The sequence below is a fragment of the Mugil cephalus genome, chromosome 7 (assembly GCF_022458985.1).
Source record: "Mugil cephalus isolate CIBA_MC_2020 chromosome 7, CIBA_Mcephalus_1.1, whole genome shotgun sequence".
NCBI classification, from domain to species: domain Eukaryota; kingdom Metazoa; phylum Chordata; class Actinopteri; order Mugiliformes; family Mugilidae; genus Mugil; species Mugil cephalus.
In genome coordinates, this window is record NC_061776.1 from 27,475,728 (window position 1) to 27,498,194 (window position 22,467).

A 22,467-nucleotide genomic window follows, 5' to 3' on the forward strand; every position below is an offset into this window, starting at 1 on the left:
ATGTAATATCTTTGTAGGAGAGGCTTCAATTGATAAAGAATGCCCCTCTGTTCATATGGACAACAGTCATCGTTCAAATTTGTGTCCATTCAAGACATTGTTATTGGTGTTATAAATCGTATGCCTTCAATATTTCTTTTGTGTAGATGTTTCTCAGTTAAGTCTGTGTAAATGTCCTCCAATTGGATGCTGGGTAGTCCTGTCAAATCGCCCACCACCCAATGGGTAGACTGTTTGACAAACTATGTTAAGTTAATCATTATTTAGGGGATTCTTGTTACATGTTAATGCTAATGTGAACTGACGCAACATTAGTTGCGTGTTTCAGCAGTGTACAAGCAGAAGCTGCATTTGCTACGTTTCCATCCACAGTGGTTCCACTTACTTCTTGTAATATCTTTGTTGGAGAGGCTTCACTTGATAAAGACAGACCAGACTTCAATCCCCTCTGTGTCCTCCTTTGGCCATCCAGTGAGTGAGAGTAAACTTTTTAAAATAACGCTAAAATGTGTTTTTCTCATCCATTCTTGTCAAACAAAGTCAAATAAAATATGCTGACCTTCGTTTATAAGCCATAGTGTTTGAGATCTTTTGTTTCCAGTTAAGCCCCGCCCCTCAAAATATGTCACATTGTTTACAAACCGTGAAAGTCTATAGCATTAGTTAGCGTTTAGATATCAATATATAGTATATTTAAATATCAGTGGATATTTTTAAAGGGACTGTAGCCTCATGTTACTTGTTTAGACCCACTGTGTGTTGTGTAACAGCAGGTTTATATAAGTCTATAACCAGCCTGTGTCTCCTGTCACTGGGGTTGTGCACATAACAGAAGACTTTTGGCCAAACGCCTGTCACAGGTGCTACTGGAGCCAAGGGTTGTGTATGAAAAGTCCACACACATCGTCACTTTGTTAATCAGCGACCACTGCTATTTTTTTAGCCATGCTATCAGTATAGGAATGGCAATGTCACAATTAGAGTTCAACAAGCCATTAGTCTGCAGAGACAGGAAGCAAAACAACAGGAACCTTGACGATTGGATGGTATTATGCTTCTTTGCTTACATCAAGCCCTTTCAATAATCTCTGAGTTTGAAATGTGCTGTGCGTTTCAAAGACATCTTGCAATACTTCAAGTTATGTCTCTCCAAGTATTTTCATCATACCACACTTAAGATATCCATCTCTAACTAATACATTTATTTACTATGAAATGCTTGAAGAGACTAACAATAAGCCTAACCATAAACAAACATTGTTTATCATCTGCGGCGTCAGAAGGTTTGCACTAACACTGATATATTTATTCCTTTTTACTTCTACCTCAGGTGTCATCCGTACAGCTGTGTCCAACCTGGACCGTGAGAACAGGGACAACTACGCTGTGGTGATTCAGGCCAAAGACATGGCAGGCTCAGTTGGAGGACTGTCAGGATCCACTACTGTCAACATCACCCTCACTGACGTCAATGACAACCCTCCAAAGTTTCCACAGAGTGAGTGATCTGTGTCGAACACAGTGCACAGGTTAACAAGGTTAACACAAGTCTTGTGTTATTGTTTTCCTTTAACTTTTCCTCTAGGTTCTAGGTGATATCAAAGGTACGGATGTATGCTTTTAAACTTCATTCCATCCGTGAAAGAAATTTAAATTTCTTTCATATAGCGTCAATATATTTGGGCAGTTTTGCCCCGCCCTCTCAAGTTCCTTCAGGTCAGTTGGGAAGTGTTGGTGCACAGCGATTTTCAATCTGCAGAAATGGTTGTCCTTTTAAACAGCAGAAATATTTCTGTACACTTCACCAGATTTGTGCCTCAAGACAATCCTGTCTCAGAAGTCTACAGACAATTCCTTTGATTTCATGCTGTAGTAGCATCTCAAGGATGATCAGTGGAACCAGCTGTGGTGAAGGCTGGGAATACTTGTGATTTCTTCGTTTTTTATTTATGAATAAATTTGCAAAATTCTTTAAAATATATATATATACACATATCGTCAATATGGGGTGTTGTGTGTAGAATTTTGGGTAAAAAAAAAAAAATTAATCCATTTTGGGTAAGATTATAACATAATAAATCATGGAAAAGGCAAAATTATCTCATTTTCACATTGTAAATTCAACATCAAATATTTGAAGTACACAATGGTAGTACAAATAATACATCAGTTATACACAGAAACATTTTAACAATCAAACATGGAGATATTCTTGAAAAGTATCATGTCAATTGGAAGAAGATGCAGTGTGTTCTGAGTCCAAAGTCGTTCAGAACCTGAAATATGTTTAGGAAAGAAACTGGAGCACACATTCAGTGTATAGTTGGCAGGGACATCTGCATTGCCAGAAGTGTCCCTGAGACATAGACCAGCTTTAAATGATGTGAGCAAAAACAAAAACAAAACAACAACAACAAAAAATCTGATAGCAATTAGAGTTAGACAGACTTTATTGATCCACTGAACTCATTCAGCAACACCTTGACTATAACTGCCCCACAAATTAGTAAAAATGCCATGAAGCATACTTATTCCACAAAGGTTTTAGCTGCTGTGTACCAGGAGCACAGCAGCTCAGTGGTTAGCACTGATACCTCCCGGAGAAGTTCTGGGTTGGAGTCGAACTTGGACCTTTCTGGGTGGATGGTGGATTTGCATGTTCTCCCTGTGTCTGTGTGGGTTTTCTCTGGGTTCTCCAAAGACATGCTCATAAGGCTGATTGGTGACTCTAAATTGACCCTAGGTGTGTGTGAGTGTGAATGCTTGTTTGTGTATGTGTTAGCCCTGCAATAGACCTGTCTATGGTGTACCTCGCCCCTAGCTTGATGACAGCTGGGATAGGCTCCAGCAACCCCGGCGACCCTAGTGAGGATAAGTGGTAGTAAGCCGTAGTAGAAGATGACATGAGATGAGGTGTACCAGGCAGGCTTTACTTTTGGTTCAGAAATTGCTGCAAAAGTAGTAAACTTTATTGTCAATTCTGACATGTACAATACAATACAGGATTGAAATTACCTTCCTCAAAGGCCTACGATGCAGCAGCTAAACTAAACATGTAAACAAGAAATGTGCAAATGTTTAGAATATATAAAAATATAAAATAAAATAAAAATAAATCCTTTTTATACATAATAGACAAAGGAGAACATGACAGCGCATGACAATATACAATATACATAAATAAAGTGGCTGATGCTACCCTGAGTTGAATGGTGCAGAAAGTATGTGTGGAATGAATGAATATATGTATACTGTACATATGTACGCAGTCCTTTGAGTACCCATACCAATTTTTATTTTTATTTTTTTACCTCTTGAAAGGGAATCTGGCATTAAAAGGCCATCTCATTGGCTGTTCAAAGAGATAAGAGAAGAGAGTCGCTCAGTGCATCTCGGGATGTTGAGGTCTCCACATCCATGATGGAATGTGGTCTATAGTAGCATAGATAGATGGTAAAGGGCCACCTAAACCATGTGTCTCATCATGAAAGTTGTCTACATGCACATCATTTATGTCTTCACAAGGCTAAAATGTTGCACACTTAATTTAATCTCTTTTGCACAATGTACAAATGGTTAGCTGTTAAAGTCAGATGAGCAGAACAGTGGTTCTCAACCTGTGGTCCACGCCAGAGATCACAAAGGATGCATCAAAACTTGTCTGATCTGAGCTCACCATCAGTTTTCACCTGTTTAACCAGTCACCAGTTTTTCACAGTGTTGCGTGTGTCTCTCCTCAAATTCAGAAATTACTGCTTCCAAAATAATAATGATAAAAAAGAATAGCTACTGCACATATTTTAATGTTCAGCAAACTGTGACAATATACCATATATCTTTTCTCCTCCGAGTTAACCTGTAACATGAACACTACGATATCGGAAGTCTGAAATTTCTGAGTTGCAATATAGAATTTCTGAGTTTTAATAATCATCTAAGCCAGTTTTTTTTTTTCAATATTGTCAGAAAGATGGAGAGTAAGCTAAATTTATGAAGCTAAGAGAATGTGTCCTAACTACAAAGAAAAAAATAGTAAAAATAACAATGACTAATATTAAATTTTGCAATTTAGGATTAAAATATGATCTACATTTTTTTTGTATAAATTGATACTAAGTTAAATGGTTAAATTGCTAATCAAATAATTCCTCAAATTAATTAGCTTTTGGCTGAAATAAAACATTAAAATGCACGTCAAATAAAAAAATATAGGATGATTTCTGTCATTTTGGGTAGTTAATATAATACTAACGTATACTCAAGTGTCCATTGTTCTGATAAGTTTTGTTTTAGTTATTTGACACTATAGAAACAGGATGTGACATCATGATGACTACAAGTAACCATGCCAACTGCGTGTGAAACTTGTGAAAAAAATTAATAAATACAGTGTAGAACAGAATAAAACACAACATTTCTTTGTAACTTGAGGAGATAGAGCAGAGTGCAGCATTAGTCAAAAAATGCACATGAGATGGATGCTCCATAATGCCCTGCCCATATGTCTGGGAAACTAGTGTCAGTTTGACGAATGCAAGGGGGTGACATGTTGTCCTTATTTATATACAGTTTATGGTTGAGCTCTGGGCCCCTGAGCCCTAAGACCATCTATGCGTGTTCTTCACTTAAATGTAAAACTACAAAAATGGTGGGAAAAGGGTAACTTCCTTAAAAGCTTTTATTGACCTGCTACAGAGCCACACTATTACTGGTCATTCCTTCTGTGTATTATTTACAGGATATTCATATTAGCTCTTGATTGTTTGTGGAAGTTGTCGTAAACAGTGTGTGCTGGTGTGTGTTAAGGTTATTATGATTAATAACCTAAACACACACCAGCTCACTCACAAACGCAGTATCTTTTGCAATTACAGCTTCAGGCTGATATGGATATAATATACTAATAAAGGTCGTGAGCTTCTGGGTAAATCTAATCTCGATTGCCATGGCAACACTATATTTATCAAGCAAACTGTAAACACACAAACAGAAGAATCAAATTAGAATGACTACTACACTAAATTACAACCAACGGCTAGAATGCAAATTCACGTTACATTGGCAGTGGGTCATATCACTTAATGCTTTTTCTTGTAGTACCAATTAATGAAGCTAAGAAATATTGTCCTAAGAAAATCACAATGTTCTTATTTTTCCATAAGTCTGTATGAAATGCTGGGTAAGTCGCCCAGCCCAACACTACCCTATCCGTAGTGTTTTACATTAAATTCCTATTTTGTCTGTAGCAAATAACTCTACATTGCACACTTTCAAAAGGATGCATTTATTGTATTTGTATTTGGGGGTAGCTCTGTATTTTAAATGAATCTGGAAATGTACACATAGCAACTCAGGTTTGTTACTGATGATGATGGTGTGGCCAACTTTGATAAATGTGTCTGTTTTGACAAAAGAGGGCCCAGGTTGGTCAGACAGTTTATAGGTTCAGTTCTCTCTACCAAACTGACTGGCAACATAAAGTTCAACAGCAAACTGACTTTTCAGGCTTGTGAATAGTTGCGGAATGTGTGTAAGGTCACTTGATGATTGTTTAAATTTTTCTGTGTTCCCATTTTATCAATTACTGTTTAGCTGTTGTCTCTGAAAGTCTGCAACTCCTCAGTGTTTTACATTGAAAGAAATCCTTCAGCAAATGCAGTACTTCAAACTAGGTGAATTACTTTGACACAGTGACTGGGGAAATAAAAATTTCTGTGTGAATTTCTCTCTCTGGGATGATCCACAAAGGTCCCTCCCCTCAACTCGTAGGATCCAAAGGCCCCCACCAACATTCTGTTGCCAGACACCACAGGACACCCTCAGAAGACCCATGTCCATTCTCTGATGAGTTACAGCTGTTTTGGAGACACAGAGTAGACACAATATTAGGAAGGTGTTCATAATGTTGAGCCTGATTGGTGTATAGCATTAGGTCAAGAGGAAATACCATACACACTGCATGTAACTATTTATATATTTGATGGAAATACCAAAGATTTATGCTGCATGCATAAATCACTAAATACTGTAAAACCTTTTAATAAAATACTAAAAAACATTATGTTGATTTTGCAGAGAGCTACCAGCTGTATGTACCAGAATTGGCTCCAGTAGGGAAAGCAGTGGGTCGGATCAGAGCCACGGATGAAGATGAGGGGCAGAATGCTGAAATGACCTATAGGATCACTAATGCAGATGCTGCTGCCATCTTCACCATCAACACTGATGCCGACCGCAGAGAGGGGATCATTTCCCTCAAGCAGGTAAGATATGACAGCACTGATGTTTATGTACTGTCAGTTTAATCTTGCAGCGTTATTTTGCATCTCACAGAATAGATAAATACATTCAATACATAAATATGAAAAAAATTCTAGCTAATGCATTTTGAAATTCTTGTGTAATATTATTGCTTAAATGTATCAGTAATAAGAAGCTGGACTGACCAACAGCTGGAAGGTTTTTCTTCCTCTTCTCAAAGATACTGAAGTGAACTGTACAGGAAACAAAACTGGATCAAGTCCGGCATGCATGTCCATAGAGTAGTGCCAGCTTCAGCCAAGCTGAAATCCTTTGCGATGATCTAGTGTGTTTGATTTGCCTCTGCAGTCTTTGAACTACAGCGACGGGGAAGCCAATGCTTGGCAGGAGTGTACATTACCATTTTTCAAAACCACAACTTAAAAGAGGTTTTTGATTTTCTTCTTCTTCAGTTCTTCTTACTTGAGATTTAAATTAGAAAAGGTTCATGGTCACAAGATTTTTTGTTACTTCATTTATTTCCTACAGCTTTAACTTTGCTGTTGTCAGTACATACATTATACGAATCATATTTATTTTTTATACAAATCAGTGCACTTTAATAAATACGTTTATCTCATTCCTCCTGCTGCGCTCTTCTCGTCTCTCCTCTCTTTTTTCCTGTCTTTACCTGGCTGACTTCAACCAGATGGGTCCCTCTATATGAGCTGGGTTCTGCTTAAAGTTTCTTCCTGTTAAAAGGGAGTTTTTGTTTGCCACTGTTCCCTTAGTGCTTGCTCTGGAGGTTTCAGGCCTGGTGTTGCAAAACATCGTGAGACATTTTGTATTGTTATTGAGGCTTTAATTACAATATACAATTTTACTGAATCACGTTTGCTTACATTCCTGGTGTATATAGATGTGGTATATAGATATGGTGCAACATAGTGGACTCTGAAAGAGAACAAGCTCTCATTCTTTTGTTTTGGAGTTATTTTTAGATATTTTGCTTTTATTGGATAGTTTTCAAAGGAACAAGACAGGAAGTGATGGAGTGAGGTTTAGGGAAAGAAGGTTATGACGTGCTGCAATGGATGCATGCAGGAATTGGACCTAGCAAAAAAGGATTCATTCTATGCTAATGAAAACACAACAATCCACAGGTGCTACAAATAACACTGATTATCAGAAAGTGACTCTTTTGTCCTTAAAACTGATGTGTAAGAAGCAGGACAAATGGGTTAATGTGAGAAAGTATGTGAGTTTTTCAAGGGCCAAATTGTGATAGTTAGGCAACTGAGTCAGAACAACTCCAAACCTACACTGTAGTCAGTATCTATTCAAAGTGGTCCAAGCGAGGAACAGTAACATACTGGACAAGGCTCACTCATCCACATAGCAAGCGAAGGCTGGCTGTGGTCCGATCCAATAGACGAACTACTTTAGCTCAAATTGATGGAGACTTTAATGCTAGTTCTGATTGAAAGGTGTCAGAATATGCAGTTCACCACTGTGTATTGTTGTTGTTGTTGTTGTTGTGTATTGAACTGCATAACCACAGACCAGTCAGGGTGCCCATGCTGACCAAAAGTACTAACTATGGGCATGTGAGCATAAGAACTGAATCACAGAGAAATGGAAGAAGGCGGCTTGGTATGATGAATCACAGTTTCTTTATTATCAAACAAGTCTGATCTATGGGAGCTAAACCACACAACATACAGGACTTAAAGTATCATTGTATCAGGTTGTATCATTGTAGAAGCTTCAGCTCAAAAACTAGTTTTGGTCTACTCCCATGAAGACTGATCTTTGAAGGGCAGAGATTTTTGTTCATTTTTTTTTTTCAATCAAACAAATCAAATATGTTGTTACACGATCATTAATGGAAGCGCATAGGTGAATTAGACCTATGTCATGTTTGGGAAACTGCACCGATCAGGGAATGCATGTGGGACTGTGTTTGTATATAGCTTGTATAGCGATATCCCACACTTTTTTATCGATCATGGCAGTGCTCTGCATCTGAGGAGAAGAGGAGATTTGGTGGCAGATATCGGGCTCTGTGCAGGACGCAGTGATTTATTCAAATGTCAGCAGCCTTTTGAATGGGTTCAACAGGTTATCAACAAACTGAAAGCGTTAAAAAACTACACCATGCCCCCCATTGTTTACCTGCAATGTATATGATGATGTATGAGGGAGGAAAACATACAGGCACGCAGCTCTCACAGCGGGAGGTTCAACCAGGAACTTCTGGTGATGTGAAAGCACAACAAGTGTTTTTTTGTAACCAACAGAGGCCAAACAGCAAAGGAAGAAAAAAGTAGGTGTAATAGCTGTTCATATATAAATATAAAGCTGGCTGTCATGATGTGAAAGACATACAATAAATGGCAAAATAGCTTTAAATTACACTGTTTTTGTGTGTTACACAGAGATTTTGCAACAGCTACTATTTGACTATTTGAAATTTAATTAATTTGATTTGACTCATTTCAAGGGACCTAAGGTAACTACACAAAAGTTGTTTCATGCACGGATGTGAGATTTGCCTTATTTGTTTCCTTATCAGTTAGGGAAGTTAAAGGTCTGTAGAGGGGGTTTTCTTTGGGATTCTTTCCTGTTTCATCATCCACCTTTTATATGTGACACCCACAGGTTTCGTATCCCGCTGTGAAGTGGTGTGTCAGAAGCGCTGGGCACAGGGGCAATAAAAGACTAGCTTGCCCACAAGCTCATTTGCAATAGATTTCACATCTGAAATGGTTGTCTGGATTTTTTTTAGAACTGTCAGATATTGCTAATATAGTATACATGTTAGAAATGGATGTTTAAATTTGTAATTTTCATGTACAAATTATAACAAGCAAAAATGTATCATAACTGGGGTGAAAAGAATGAGATAGATAATCGCACCATCATTTTCATGATAAAGGAAACCCCCTTCACATCATTTAGCTTAAAATAAATCCTAAGTTAAGATATTCATGTTTTTTGTTTCTCCCCCAGCCACTGAACTATGAAAAGAGAAAAGTGCACACGCTCAACATTGACGGATCAAACACTCACCTAGACGCCAGCTTTTCACACCTGGGGCCGTTTAAGGATTCCACATCACTTCGAGTCATTGTGGGGGATGTGGATGAACCTCCTGTGTTCTCCATGGACTACTACATTATGGACACATATGAAAACTCAGCTATTGGTACCCAGGTTGGCACCATAACTGCTGTGGACCCTGATAGCACAAACAGCGCTATAAGGTAAAATAAATAGAGATGTCATTTGGCAGTTCAAAAACATTTATTTTCAAACTTGCACCACAAATATTAGAACATGCAGTAAGGCACAGTGTAGCGTTAGCACCACTGTAGCACGCTAGCTAGCAACTCCGAACCATTAGCATCATCTTATCACGTTTTATATCTATGGTTACAAAGTGCATGACTAGTCTGACTCAGACAAAATGTCAAGCCAAACGTACCGTTTACTGCCGTTACTCACTTTTTATCTCACAGTGAGTCCAGGCATGCATGCTAACCATGCTAACCTCTAGCTCATTAAGCAGGTGTTCGGCTGGTTAGTAACAGAGCGACGAGTGAAGTTTCCGTGGCTCAACGCTGCAAAATGTCTTCGGGTGCCCGAAGAGTAATGGAGTATAATTAACTCTACTAGTGTGTGTCTAGTTTAACACCAAGAATTCAACTCTTCTCAATTTGCTGTTTATGCTGACACCTATTTTGTTTTTGTGACACGGCAGGTATCCGATTTCTATGCATGAGATTTTAATGCAGAAAATGTCCTGAAATTGCCAGGACAATGCCACATGAAAACCTGAAACCAAACAGTTTCTGTGACTGTTTGCATGGGCGAAAAAAGTTTTAAAATTGTTCGGTGCTGTGCTTACAAAACTTACAGATATACATGTTGTCAAAACACTGAAATAATATACCGACAGTATTAATCAGTAGTAAAATGATATTTTTCTGCATAGTTTACGTTAGTTAACGTTGTTAGCGTTGGCTTCAACGTTAGCGACAACTGAGGCTATAATTTTCTCAGCGAATGCAAAAAAATATAATTAAATAATTAAATTTAACAGAATAATGCTAACTTCACCCCTCTTTTATGCTTCTCTTACCGTCTCCTCCTTCTCTTACCGTGCTTGCTTTCTATTGTCACTATGGCGATACAATCACTTCTCCGAGAGTCTGTGTTGCCCGTGAGGTTAAAACTTATCTCGCTTCCTAGCCGAAGTGAGAAAGAGATCCCTGAAATTACGCCTTGGTTCCACAAACGTCTTCAGCCCAAGTCCAAATGTCTGCCTGGGAACAAAACTGGGAGAAAAAATAGTGGGTCTGGTAAAATGTGGCAAAAGCAGCTGTTAAGAAAAATACAGTATCATACCCATTGACTGTATATAGATCATACCTCATTTTTTAAAAATACAGCGCAGTACTGTATTTTGTGGTTGTTCTCAGTAATACTTCCAATGATGCAGTGCAAATTATAGTAATTTACTACAAAGGGGGTTTACAGTATTACACTGGCTGATATGTGGTATTACAGATCTGTCTAACAGTGTATGTATGCCTATTAAAGACATTTTTAAAAGAGGTTCCTCTAAATGTTGTCATTCCGGATCACAGGTACTTCATAGCAAATGAAGAGGACAAACCTTTATATTTTACCATCGGGGTCAACAGCGGCATCATCAGGACCACTCAGGTTCTAGACCGGGAGGTGACAGCATGGCATAACATCACTGTGATGGCAGCAGAGGTTGGTAAGTTCACAGCAACTTCTGTCTGCAATGTGTTTCTCTTAATGGTTAATTCATTGGGGCATAACTTAAAACAATCCACTTAAGTGTGTGTCAGCGTTAGTATTCAGGTTAAAAATGGCTAAATTTAAATACATTGCCTCAGTAACAACACATGCATGTGTTTTGCAAATGTAGTCATCCTTAAGGGCAATTGCTCCCCCAGCATTCATGTTATTCTATGATTATTTCATCATCCACTCATGTACCAAATATTTTCTTTATTAAGTCATTATTGGTTTTGTCTCTCAACTCATGTGATGTGACAATATATTTAATTCAGTCTATTGAACCTCCATTTTCCCAGTTTGAAGGTCCTGGTATAATCATCCAAATAAAAGTATCCATTTCTTCTTCTTATTCATGTTTATGGATCAATGCAAAATTCCACTTTAACCAACCTGAACTCAGCTTGATTGAGTATGCATGTCAGTAGTTGAAGGCAGAAGCAGAAAGACCCACAAATCAACAACTGTATACAGTTGCAGTAGAGGCAAGGCACCACAAAGGAGAAAACCTATTCTTAGGTAATGTACATGGGTTTCAGACTGCAGACACCAGCTGCGTTTCCATTACAGTTTTTCACTAAAGCAATGTTTCTGAAAATTTGATAAAGTTGCGCTTTGTACATGTTTCCATTGAAAGTCTTGAATTATCGTAAATTTTTGTCACACAAAACTTTACTGTGAGGAAATGGACTTCTGATTAACTAATCACATGACCCCCTACATCAGGCATGTCAAACATACGGCCCGCGGGCCGGACCCGGCCCGTTGTTTCATTTAATCCGGCCCGGCATAAATTTCTGAGTATGTCAAAAAAAGAAGCGAGTCTCTAGCTAATTTCTATTAAAAGTTGTGATTTTTTAAAATAAATACAAACCAAATGCTCCCTCCGGCCGCTAGAGGGCAGTAAATGTGTAAAAGCGCTCACGTCAAGCATGCGGCCCTGACACGAGTTAGTCACAGGAAATAAACATTCGCAACGTGATGTGTCCAAGTAAAAATAAACCGGCAATCTTGCTTCACCATTCACCACTACTAAACAAGTTATCGGTCAACACACCCTTCCCAAAATGGCACTGTCAAAAAAAGAAGAGTGGACACGGAGTGCAGAGCAAGTATTTATTCACAGAAATGAATGCAAAACCAGTGTGCTTGGTATGTAATCAGCAAGTTGCAGTGTTCAAAGAGTTTAATATTCGGCGCCACTCATCATAAAGACAAGTATGTCATATTAAAGACAATTAATATTGTGCAGTATATTCTTTAACTTCAGTAGGCCCAGCCTAGTAGTTTGATCTGATGTAGTCTAATCCTATTGCCCATGCACTGCTATAACTTTTTTATTTATTTATTTATTTTATTTTTTTTGTATTTCTTTTTTCATTTATTTCAAAGCAGTATGACAATTAAGGCGAAAATATTTTTTTTATAGCTCCCACTTGAGTTTGTTTAGTGTGGTGAGTTGGTTCAGGTGTAAAACTGCATTCACTCAACTGTTAAAATAAACCAGTTGTTAACACATTCACGGCCAAACATGAAAAATCATTATTTTCCCATTGGTTTTGAATAAATGTGTTGTGCTTAGAAAAGATCCCTTGTCATCCATGATTATAATATGTAGGGTAGGCTACAAATGTAGGCTGTATGATAAAGCATAGTACTGAAAAACAAAGCTAAATATTTGGAGTCGACATTCTTTTGCTGATCCGGCCCACCTGAGAACAGAAAGTCTGGATCCGGCCCCAGAGCCAAACTGAGTTTGACATGCCTGCCCTACATCATATCCAGTGACACCAATGACCAATAACCAATGAGTGGTTCCATTGAACTTTTGCAATATCAATACGTCGGAAAAAACATCTCATGTATAGTGTTTTAGCGATATTTAAGAGGTTTTTTGAAAAGTAGGCGTTTCCATTACGATTCTTTTTTATTTTGATATTTGGGTTTTGTGCAATTCTTAGGGTAATGGAAATGCAGCAACCATCTGAAAAGGGTTTGGACCCAGGGAACGTAGGACAAAATAATGGACTGAATATAAAAATGGCTGCAACAGGATTTGGATTTCAATAGCCTCAATTTAGAGCACGAAGTCCACATTTTAAGTCCATATTCATAGAGCCATTGCAACTGTAACAGTAATGTTTTGGAGTTAAAATAATGTCAGTATCCAAACATACTGTACAAGGACATAAGACACTTAAGTTCCTATTTCTGCGGATTAGAAAAGCCAACCCAAATGAATAATATATATATATCATTGGCTCATAATTTAAATAGCTAATTTAATTTCATTAGTACTTCATAGTCTTTGTTGACTACACTTTGAAGCAGCTGAATATAGTACCATAGTAAAATGCCTCTGCGCAACTGAGCTGCACATGCAGAAGCCAAATTAGACTGTCAACAGAATCATTAGATACAATCTGAAAACTTCAGCTTTAGTTGTCAGACATTACCAGCAGTGTGAAATGAAAACGACCTGAACATTATTAAAAAATAATGCCTAAACCCATTTGAAACTACTTTTTTCTTTTTATTTGCTGCCTTTCTAACTTCATCACACCATCGTTTAACTTTGGGATGCCACAGACCTAAATGTGATCAATTTAAAAGCTATGTGCATTTCTAAGTGTACACCTGCCCATCTCCTCTGCACTCTTATTATTAAAGCCAGCACAGAGTTACTTATTTGCTTTGCAGTGGTTTGTATGGAGTCACGACCAAAGGCCATTGTCATCCTGTCAGCAGTTAAAAATGGATAAAAGAAAGTTCAGCTCCCTGGTGAAATTAAGCAGAGAAATGTTTTTGTGTGTGTGTATGTGTGTGGTGTCTGACCTTCACCCCTACCATTCCCCTCAGGTCCGATCAGAAAGTGCCTCTCTTGCAGTGCACAACTGCTCCCCACGTACACTCTGTAAGCCTTCGCTAATGGAAAGAGCTGCAGGAGCCTAGCAGAGAGATGGAGAGAGGATTTAGACAAGAAGAGATGACATGGGAATATAAGATAGAATGAAGTTATTGAACAAGAGAGCAGGTCTGCAGTCTGAAGTTTACTGTGTAGTTAACACTCACTGCATTATATTTGGCTTCTGCTGAACTGACCGTAAACGAATGTCAACTTTCTCTCCTGAACTCAAATTAAAAACACAAATTATAATCATCGATCATTTTTAATTGAATGACCCTTTGCATGTTTGTCTGACATTACCCAAGTTTCCAGGTCATCTATGAAACACTGGGCTTGTCACTGCGACCAGGCAACCGCAACCCAATTCAAAGGCCATGTGAGCTGCTGCTCTCTGTGCAGGCAGACAATTAATGCTGAATAAATTCTACATAACTTAGCCCCCAGAATGCCAGGGCACGATGCCTTTCAACCTACGTACCACTGCCACTGGTTTGGAAATACTTTCTCATTCAATGCTTTTTCTTTATTATGTATTCTTTTAGATCTGAAGACATCAGAACTATAAATGGTCACATATGGAATTATGCTGCAAACAAAAATGCATTGAACAAACCAAAATTTGTTTAATATTTTAACTGGATTCCAGGTTTACATGAACATATAATATTGTGTTCTTAGACATTTGTCCTCACTCTGCACTCAGCTGGGTTTAAGTTCCATGATTGTGGAGGCCAGGTCATCTGACACAGCTCTCCATCACTCTTCTTCTGGGTCAAATAGCCTTTAAATAGCCTGGAGGTGTGTTTAGGTCCTATTGGAAAGCTAATCATGATCCCATTAAGCTCAGACCAGAGACGTCGGTATATCACTGCAGAATGCTGTAGTCACTGTTGTATGTGGAAACCACACATGTATAAAACATCCACTCACCTTTTCTGCATCTCATGATGACATGGCATGTGGAACTAAAATGTAATCAGTCCAAAATGCAGATTTCTGCTGGTTTTGTCTCAGGTCACTTCTTCTTCCTCTGTGAAGGCTTCTTTGCAGTAACTGGACCATGAAGGGCCGATCCAGACAGTCTCCTTTGGACAGTTGATGTTGAGATGTGTCTGCCACGTGGACTCTGTGAAGCATTAATTTGGGCTCTAATCTGATGTGTGGTTAATTTCCGAGGCTTGTAACTGTAATGAATATATTCTCTGTAGCAGAAGTAACTCGTGGCCATCCTTCGCTCATTTTTGTGATTGAGTTTTGTGATTTTGATGGCTTGATGGTTTTTGTAGCTACAATGCAAGGAGGGACTGTTTACTTAGATGAATAGCTATTAACAAGTAGTTATTTTTTTCCTTTTTAAAAATATTTTGGTTACTAAATAATTAGATGTTTTATTATAATTTTGATGTCAGTATCTATCTACAATGTAGAAATAATACAAATATATTATAGATAACATATAAAGATGGTGAAAGGTCTTGCTGGAGGGCATGCACTGGGAGCAGTTGGGGGTTCCGTGTCTTCAGCATGTGGCAGCTGAAATACCACTGAATGAGAAAGTTTGTCAAATTTTGACTGTTACTGTAGTCTAATGTTGTAATCTGTATCTATAGTAACCATGATGGTGACGATGTCATTTGCAAAATCTGTACGGCTAATGTAGGACATAGTTGGAAGAATGACTTGAACCAATGTTCTTGTTGAGGCGTCTTGAAATAAGCAAATAGGTTTTGCAAACAACAAACATAATGGTGGTTGTTCATTACAAATGTGTTGAAAATGTTGAATATGTCCAATATCCATGTATCTATATCCATAACACTGCAGAAAATTATTAGCTCAACGTGATATCTGTGTAGAACTGTGTATACATTATACATGTGTGACTCAGGTCCATATATTTGTAGACATTGACATGATTTTTGTGAATTTTGCAGAGCCAGTGCAGTATGGACATATGGACCTGACTGTAAATAGCACACCATGTGATTATTAACATATAATAAAGAAAACATTTCTGTCTGTAGATTAATCCTGACAATAAACTTGTTTAGCAGATTTGTAAGAAAGGAACAAAATCCAATCATGTCTCTAACATGATGGATGTTAGAAGTGGGTTTATCCACTGCGCTAAAATCTCCTCACAGCCCAGTGCTGCTCCTAGGGGTTGTTTAGAAATTCAACATGCATAACGACACCCTCCAGAGGTCATAATGAAATTAAATGTCTGGATGCAAATTTCAATTAGACAACAGTAAAGAGTTTCCAAGTATCACATCATTTAATGCTAAAATCCTCATAGCGGAGTTGTGGTCAAATGAATTACTGGTGTGTGAGATATTGAATGTGACAGACGAATGAACAAACAAATAGAAGTTACGGACCCCAGCTGCTTCAAGCAATCATGAGATATGCAACAGCACAATGGAGGGGGGATCAGAAGAGCTTGATCCTGAAGTAATTTCAGTGTAGAGAAATATTCTGAGCAAGGTTTCACAATGAAAGAATGGATACCATTTTTATTTTAGCTTTAACTTTGGTTTTGTGGGAAAGATGTGTTGATGAAAAGTAAATAACTCTGACTTTACACTCCTGTTCCATGTTCCTGAAAAACATTGCTATAGTGAAACACACTGCAAAAATGTTATGGTAATTAATTATAATAATTAGTTATTCTCTGGTGTTTTTAGTTGTTGTATTTTTTACTCCCATGACACTTTGCTTTGTGGTAACCTATTATAATTCCAGTGTGCTAGATGCAAACTGGAATTATGAACTGCATGAAAAAAAAGGAAAGTTATTTCCTCGTGGGTCCACAAAACTAAATGTTCCTCAGGCTACGTTGCATAACCTACTCAAACAATGAGAAGCACTCAGGGCTGAAAGTGATGATGACATGAGGAATTAGGAAAAACTAACAAAACAAAACCACCACAAAACAGTCACTTCTAGTAATCATCCACAAATAGTTATCACTTTGACGTGGGTGGAAGATGTCAATTTAACAACGAATCTGTGAACACTGCCCATGAGTTTCACACTGTCTCAGTGTTTGCCCAGTTTTACTTTAATCAGTGATGTCCAAGTCTCTGAAGTAGTGGATACACTCCTAGTTTCTGAGTCACAATCATGTCTCAGATATTTACATTTATTTATTTTGTAAACATTTATTTATTGAATGCCACTTGAGGCACAATCAAACAGTAATTTATTATTAAGGGAATGCCATCCAATAATATCTCACCCTCACACTCCTCCCATATATGGTTCCCTCGTTCTTTACGTTTTATTTGATTATATCTACGTATACAAATGCATACACAAACAGATATGTCATTAGTGTTGGTCCAGGAGAAATCGTAGCGCCACTAACAGTCACAAACAGTGACGGAAGGGTTTCAATAAAAGGCTCCCAGATTTTCTAAAAGAAAAAATCTTTTTCAGTACAATAGGATACAAGCGCATTGATCTACTGTCTTATTGATAGTCACAAGCAGAAGGTATTTTTTGTAATAGTTTTGAAGTATAGTGTCTCAAATGTGTAGACAATTATCTTTTATACGCACACACACACACACATATATATATATATAGTTTTTTATACACAGAGAGTAAATATTATTATGAATATTGTGTAATCTATAAGGGGTGTAGTTCTATGAAATACTGAATCCTGAAGTGCATTTATATTATAATAGGTAAATAACTGGATGATAAATTCCAGGTTAACATGAAAATATAATATTGTGTTCACAGACTTTTGACCTCACTGTATTTTTCAGTAACCAATTCAGTTTTAACAAGAAAGCGTTCTTGATAGGTTATGGCTGTGGACTTTGTTTTGTTTGTGGACCTGCATGAGCATAAAACTCTGTGCCACGATGTCTAATACATCATGTTAGGCATCATGTTTTTCAATCAAGTAATCCAACCATGTTCTAAAAATTACAAGAAAATGCTCAAATGATGTGAGGTTTGATTGATTCTTTTAGAGCCTTTCTTGGAGCTTGGTCTTTTGAAAGAGACAAATACAACAGTCTCATAGTATTTTTGTCGTGCCTGTAGTACAAGCACAGTACGAGCTTTAGCAGTGAAAACAGCTATTTACAGTGGCTGAAAGCAAGGGTGATGAAGGGAAGTGAATCACATTATCTATTTAATTAATATAATTGCTTTGCATGCATTGTCAGTTTGTTGTAAATGTTATGTGTTATCAAGAGGAGTCGTGGTGTGAAGCCGGTTTGCCACTAGGTGCTGCCCCCTCTGAATATCACACAAGAAAAGCTCAGTCTTCAGGCTGTCAGACGTTTTATTGGATAAGCGCTTTGTGAAAAGGAAGGAAAAAAAGGAGATGCCAGTATTTTGACAGTTTATTCCTAAACAGCATTATTGCAAAGGCAATTAAATATGTAGCTGTAGTTTTGTTGTTTTAGATGGAACACTATACTGTTTAGTTATTTGAACAAACAGTTACTTAGCTAGTTGTTGATTGAGTTTCCCGAAAAGAAGAACCTTCCCAATTCTCAAAGAAGCTGGTTTATCAGCTCATCTGCTGTCTGGATGATGGACTGATGTCCACTGATAAGTCCATGATCTCCTTCTATCAGGCCTCATGCAGGAGTGGTGTTCTATATTTCTCCAATATCTGTTGTTAACCGAGAAGATGAAAATAATAGCCCTTGTGTAAATGAATCACGTTTGATCGTAAATTGGATGGACATGCCAGACACTTTAAAATTAGCACAAGGAAAGGCAAAGAAAAAAAAACCCTATTAGGATTTAAATACCCTGTGAAAACCACACCATTACAATTGGACAAGAAAAGTTATATTCAGAAAGGAGAAGTTGATCTAACAAAAGTGAGAAATTAAAAAGAGATTCAAGAGCAGCAAGAACACACTTTACTGGATGAAGTGCAGCAAATTATATTTAATATCTTATATTGACAAGCGCAAAGCTCAATACACCATCAGTGCAAACAAAGCTGTATGTGTAGAGGGAACAAAGTTTAACCTCTAAATAGATGGCATGTCAATGATGGCTCCAGCAAGGGCTCTACTTACTTTGGCTCCACTTTTGAGGAGTTGTTCTGTCGTCCATCTTTATTCAATGCGGCCCATGTCCCTGGAGTTCTAGCATCAGTTTGACCAATGGGAGGAAGTGGAGACGCATTGTCCATATTCATATACAGTCTATGATTTCACATAAACACATAGAGCATCTTGATCTCAGCCCTAAAGCAAGATTTTACACACTCTCCAGCATGCCTCATCCGCTTTTTTACAAGTCTCAAAGAAATAAATGTGGGCGGATTTGATATTTAATAATCGCAATCAATTAAATGTGAATGCTATCAAGGGAATGAATTCCTGTGAAGTTATTTAGTATTACACAGCATAAAATCCAAGCTGGACTTGATGCATACTGAAGCATCGTCCAAAGCACTCTTAAACTGCTCCCTTATCTAAGAACAAACCAAGGGTATGCTGTTATGTTGTTCCAGTCTAAATGTGGATGCTCCTCTTGCAGATATTACTCTCTATTCTCTGCTGTAAGAACCCCATAATATTAAGTGTGAACCACAACTGGACCGTAGGAACAATTTACTTACTTATGTGAATAAGACGTATGTGTAAATGAATAAGATGTGGTTTCAGGGCCTTGATTCACAGAAAAAGACCAAAATAATCAGTAGGGTATGTTTTTTGTATGTTTTTTATTGCAATCAAATGATTTGGTTAATAAGCTAATACATTAAAGTATTAAAATATGTATTACATTTATTTATTCCTCCTTAGTAAAGTAGCTTGTAGAACAGTGAACTACAACTCAACAGTGCAGTGAATTATATTTTATATACCAGGAATACTGAGCACACATGTTTGTAAATGTTTCAATGTCTTATGCGTAGTGTTTAAGCAAAGTTGTAATCAACGGTGGAAGCTGTCATTGTCACATTGTGCTGAGCAATTTTTTTGTTGTTGTTGTTAAAGTCAAGTGGTAATTCCATCAGTAACAACTAAATAGCAACATAAAGAATATTGTTGTTTTTACTGAGCGTGGTTCCACAATGATTCCATGGTGATCACAAACAGATGGGTTGCCATTTACCAGTTCAGCGTTTCCAAATCTAAGGGAAACTACTTACAGACTCCATCTGATTCATAACATTTTACTTTATGCACAGCAGTAGAACAGTAGCACTGGGGTTGATAATTTGCAAGTTAATCGCGAAAGTATTCAACCCTACAGTTTTTGCATACTTTGTACTGTAGATTTAATTTGAAATGTACCCACCAGCCATGCAGATGTACTAAGAATAGAATGTCTTATTTACAGAAGCATTCAGTCATTCATTAGTGTTCAACACTGTAGAAGACCCTCGTGCGGCAGTTATTACTTTGAATCTTCTTTATAGATACGGTAGAAACTGGATGGAAAGTGAATGTGAATTTACATCTTACTTTCTGTTAGACTTGAACAGACTTTATTGATCCTCAAAGGAAGATGCTTGCAACTGTACACAGAAGGTCTGGAGCAAGAAACTATAAATTAATTGATCATCAAAAGTACACTGTATACTGTATGTGTACATGTTTGGTAAAACAAAAATATTGAAGTTCCTCTTTTTGATCTTCTTAAAGATTTTGTAGGTCTTAGAATGGAAGTGGTGCTAGAGCTAATTTGTATAATTAAGAGGGTGGATTTTTCTTTTTCTGCATTTAGAGAAAAAGAACTGATGGTAGCAGCTGCTGTTGCATGTTTCTGTTTAGTGCTACAGTCACTAACTATAAGCATCTACACTCATTAAATGCAATTAGAGACTATTTGAAAATGTCAGCATTGCCTATCTGTTACGTATTTTACACTGACAACATAATGTCTGTCTTCCATGATCGCTTCAGTTTTTCACAAAAGCTTGCAAGGACACACAACATGCTGTGCTGCAGCCATTACAGTGGCACATGTGAAATAGGTGGTAATCAATATTTGTCAGTGCCTCCAGAGGTGTCTGTCTCTACAGCAGTCTTTGATGATATTAGAAGAAATAATATAAAATAGTTTCCAGTAAAACTGAGAGTCACTTGTTGGCAGTAAGAAGAAAACCAAACAGCTTTTCCTAGGAAACAGAAAGGCATTTCAGCAATAACCATCTGTCTTTTGTGTTCATTTCCAGATAACCCACGTATGGTGAGTCATGTTCCAGTCACAATCCAGGTCCTGGATGTCAATGACAATATCCCATCTATCTTTGGGGCCAACACTGCCATCACAGTATGTGAGAGCACCAAACATGGACAGGTAGGGCAATAATGCTCTAACCCAAAAATATCTGAATGTTGGCTCATGATCATGCCAAACATATAAAATCCTACCACATGTTAACAGTTACAAAATTTTAACTTTGAAACATATTATTTTACTTCACTGAAAACATAGAAATCAATAATGCAACCCATGTAAGACAAAACGACATCCTTAAGGCTCTCAGTGTCTAAAGCATGTCCAATTGAAATGTATGAACATGACCTTGTGTTTATCTCTCAAGCACAAATGTATACACGTTCATAAAGACACATTTTCCTCCCTCCATTTATCTCTCTCACACACACTTAAAAACGTCATGCTGACACACACAAACACTCATGTTGAGGTGTAGCTTTTTCCTGGTGTGTCTGACACTATCATTGGGGGATTTATCAGCTGAGCTGCAGACTTTGCAGCTTCTTGAACCCATAAATTATTCAGTCTGAAGAGCTTCCGCTGCTGGGGTAGATAGCAGCAGAGACGATCACATTAAACCCAAACACGGGCCTGTTTTACTTCCACAACTGCCTCACTGCCAGCCTCTCTGCTTCACAGCAAGGCCAATTCAGAGCCATGCATGCTAAATCACTTTTTCAAGAAAGGCACAGACCTGTAGCACTATAACTACTGTCCTTTAGTGCACCTTCACACACAGATAAGACGTCACAAACATTTCCTTGGCCTTATTACAGAGTACGCATTGGTTTCTCTCATTATCTGTCCACCAGCCTCTCTGGTGTTTTACGTTAGTTTAAACTCAAGCGGCTCATGTGTGTATTGTGGGTGTTATTGAATACTATATGTAATCACTTAGCTTCAGGCAACAGTCAACACATGGTAAGACAGTCAATGCGTTTTTTGCATGAATTTGACGGCAAGAAAAATGTTCATACATAGAACATCTGTTGTGACAAATGTATTTTCTGTTGCATTTACGTCCTCAGCTGCATACTGCAGCATGCATAATTGATTGCCAGACAGCCTGTTTAGGTTGTCGGGCATCCAGTGTATTTAATACTCATTTCTTGTTTGCTGTGTTAAGTGCATGGAGAACTGTGTCAGATAAGCCCCAAGGCTCAGAAAATACACTGAAAACACTTTATTTACTCTGAAGAAACATTATGTAAATTGTAGCCTTAACCGAAACAGATTGGTTTAATTGTAACAGATTATAGATATCT

At 37.7% G+C, this 22,467-nt stretch overlaps 1 protein-coding gene and 1 long non-coding RNA gene across 2 annotated transcripts in view; one reads left to right on the plus strand and one right to left on the minus strand.

The window, feature by feature from the left end:
• The window catches only part of LOC125011350 (cadherin-18-like), a 113,602-nt gene that overhangs the window by 80,270 nt on the left and 10,865 nt on the right, over window positions 1-22,467 (plus strand). Inside the window, exons 6-10 of the mRNA XM_047590521.1 lie at window positions 1,331-1,498; window positions 6,076-6,263; window positions 9,253-9,506; window positions 10,893-11,029; window positions 21,156-21,280. Coding sequence (XP_047446477.1) covers window positions 1,331-1,498; window positions 6,076-6,263; window positions 9,253-9,506; window positions 10,893-11,029; window positions 21,156-21,280 — 872 coding nt within the window. The remainder of the gene's footprint in view (window positions 1-1,330; window positions 1,499-6,075; window positions 6,264-9,252; window positions 9,507-10,892; window positions 11,030-21,155; window positions 21,281-22,467) is intronic.
• LOC125011351 lies at window positions 8,441-10,600 on the minus strand. Its single transcript, XR_007113172.1, has 3 exons — window positions 10,404-10,600; window positions 9,313-9,499; window positions 8,441-8,496 (listed from the first exon to the last, which is right to left on the minus strand). It is a non-coding gene; the product is annotated as an uncharacterized LOC125011351 (long non-coding RNA).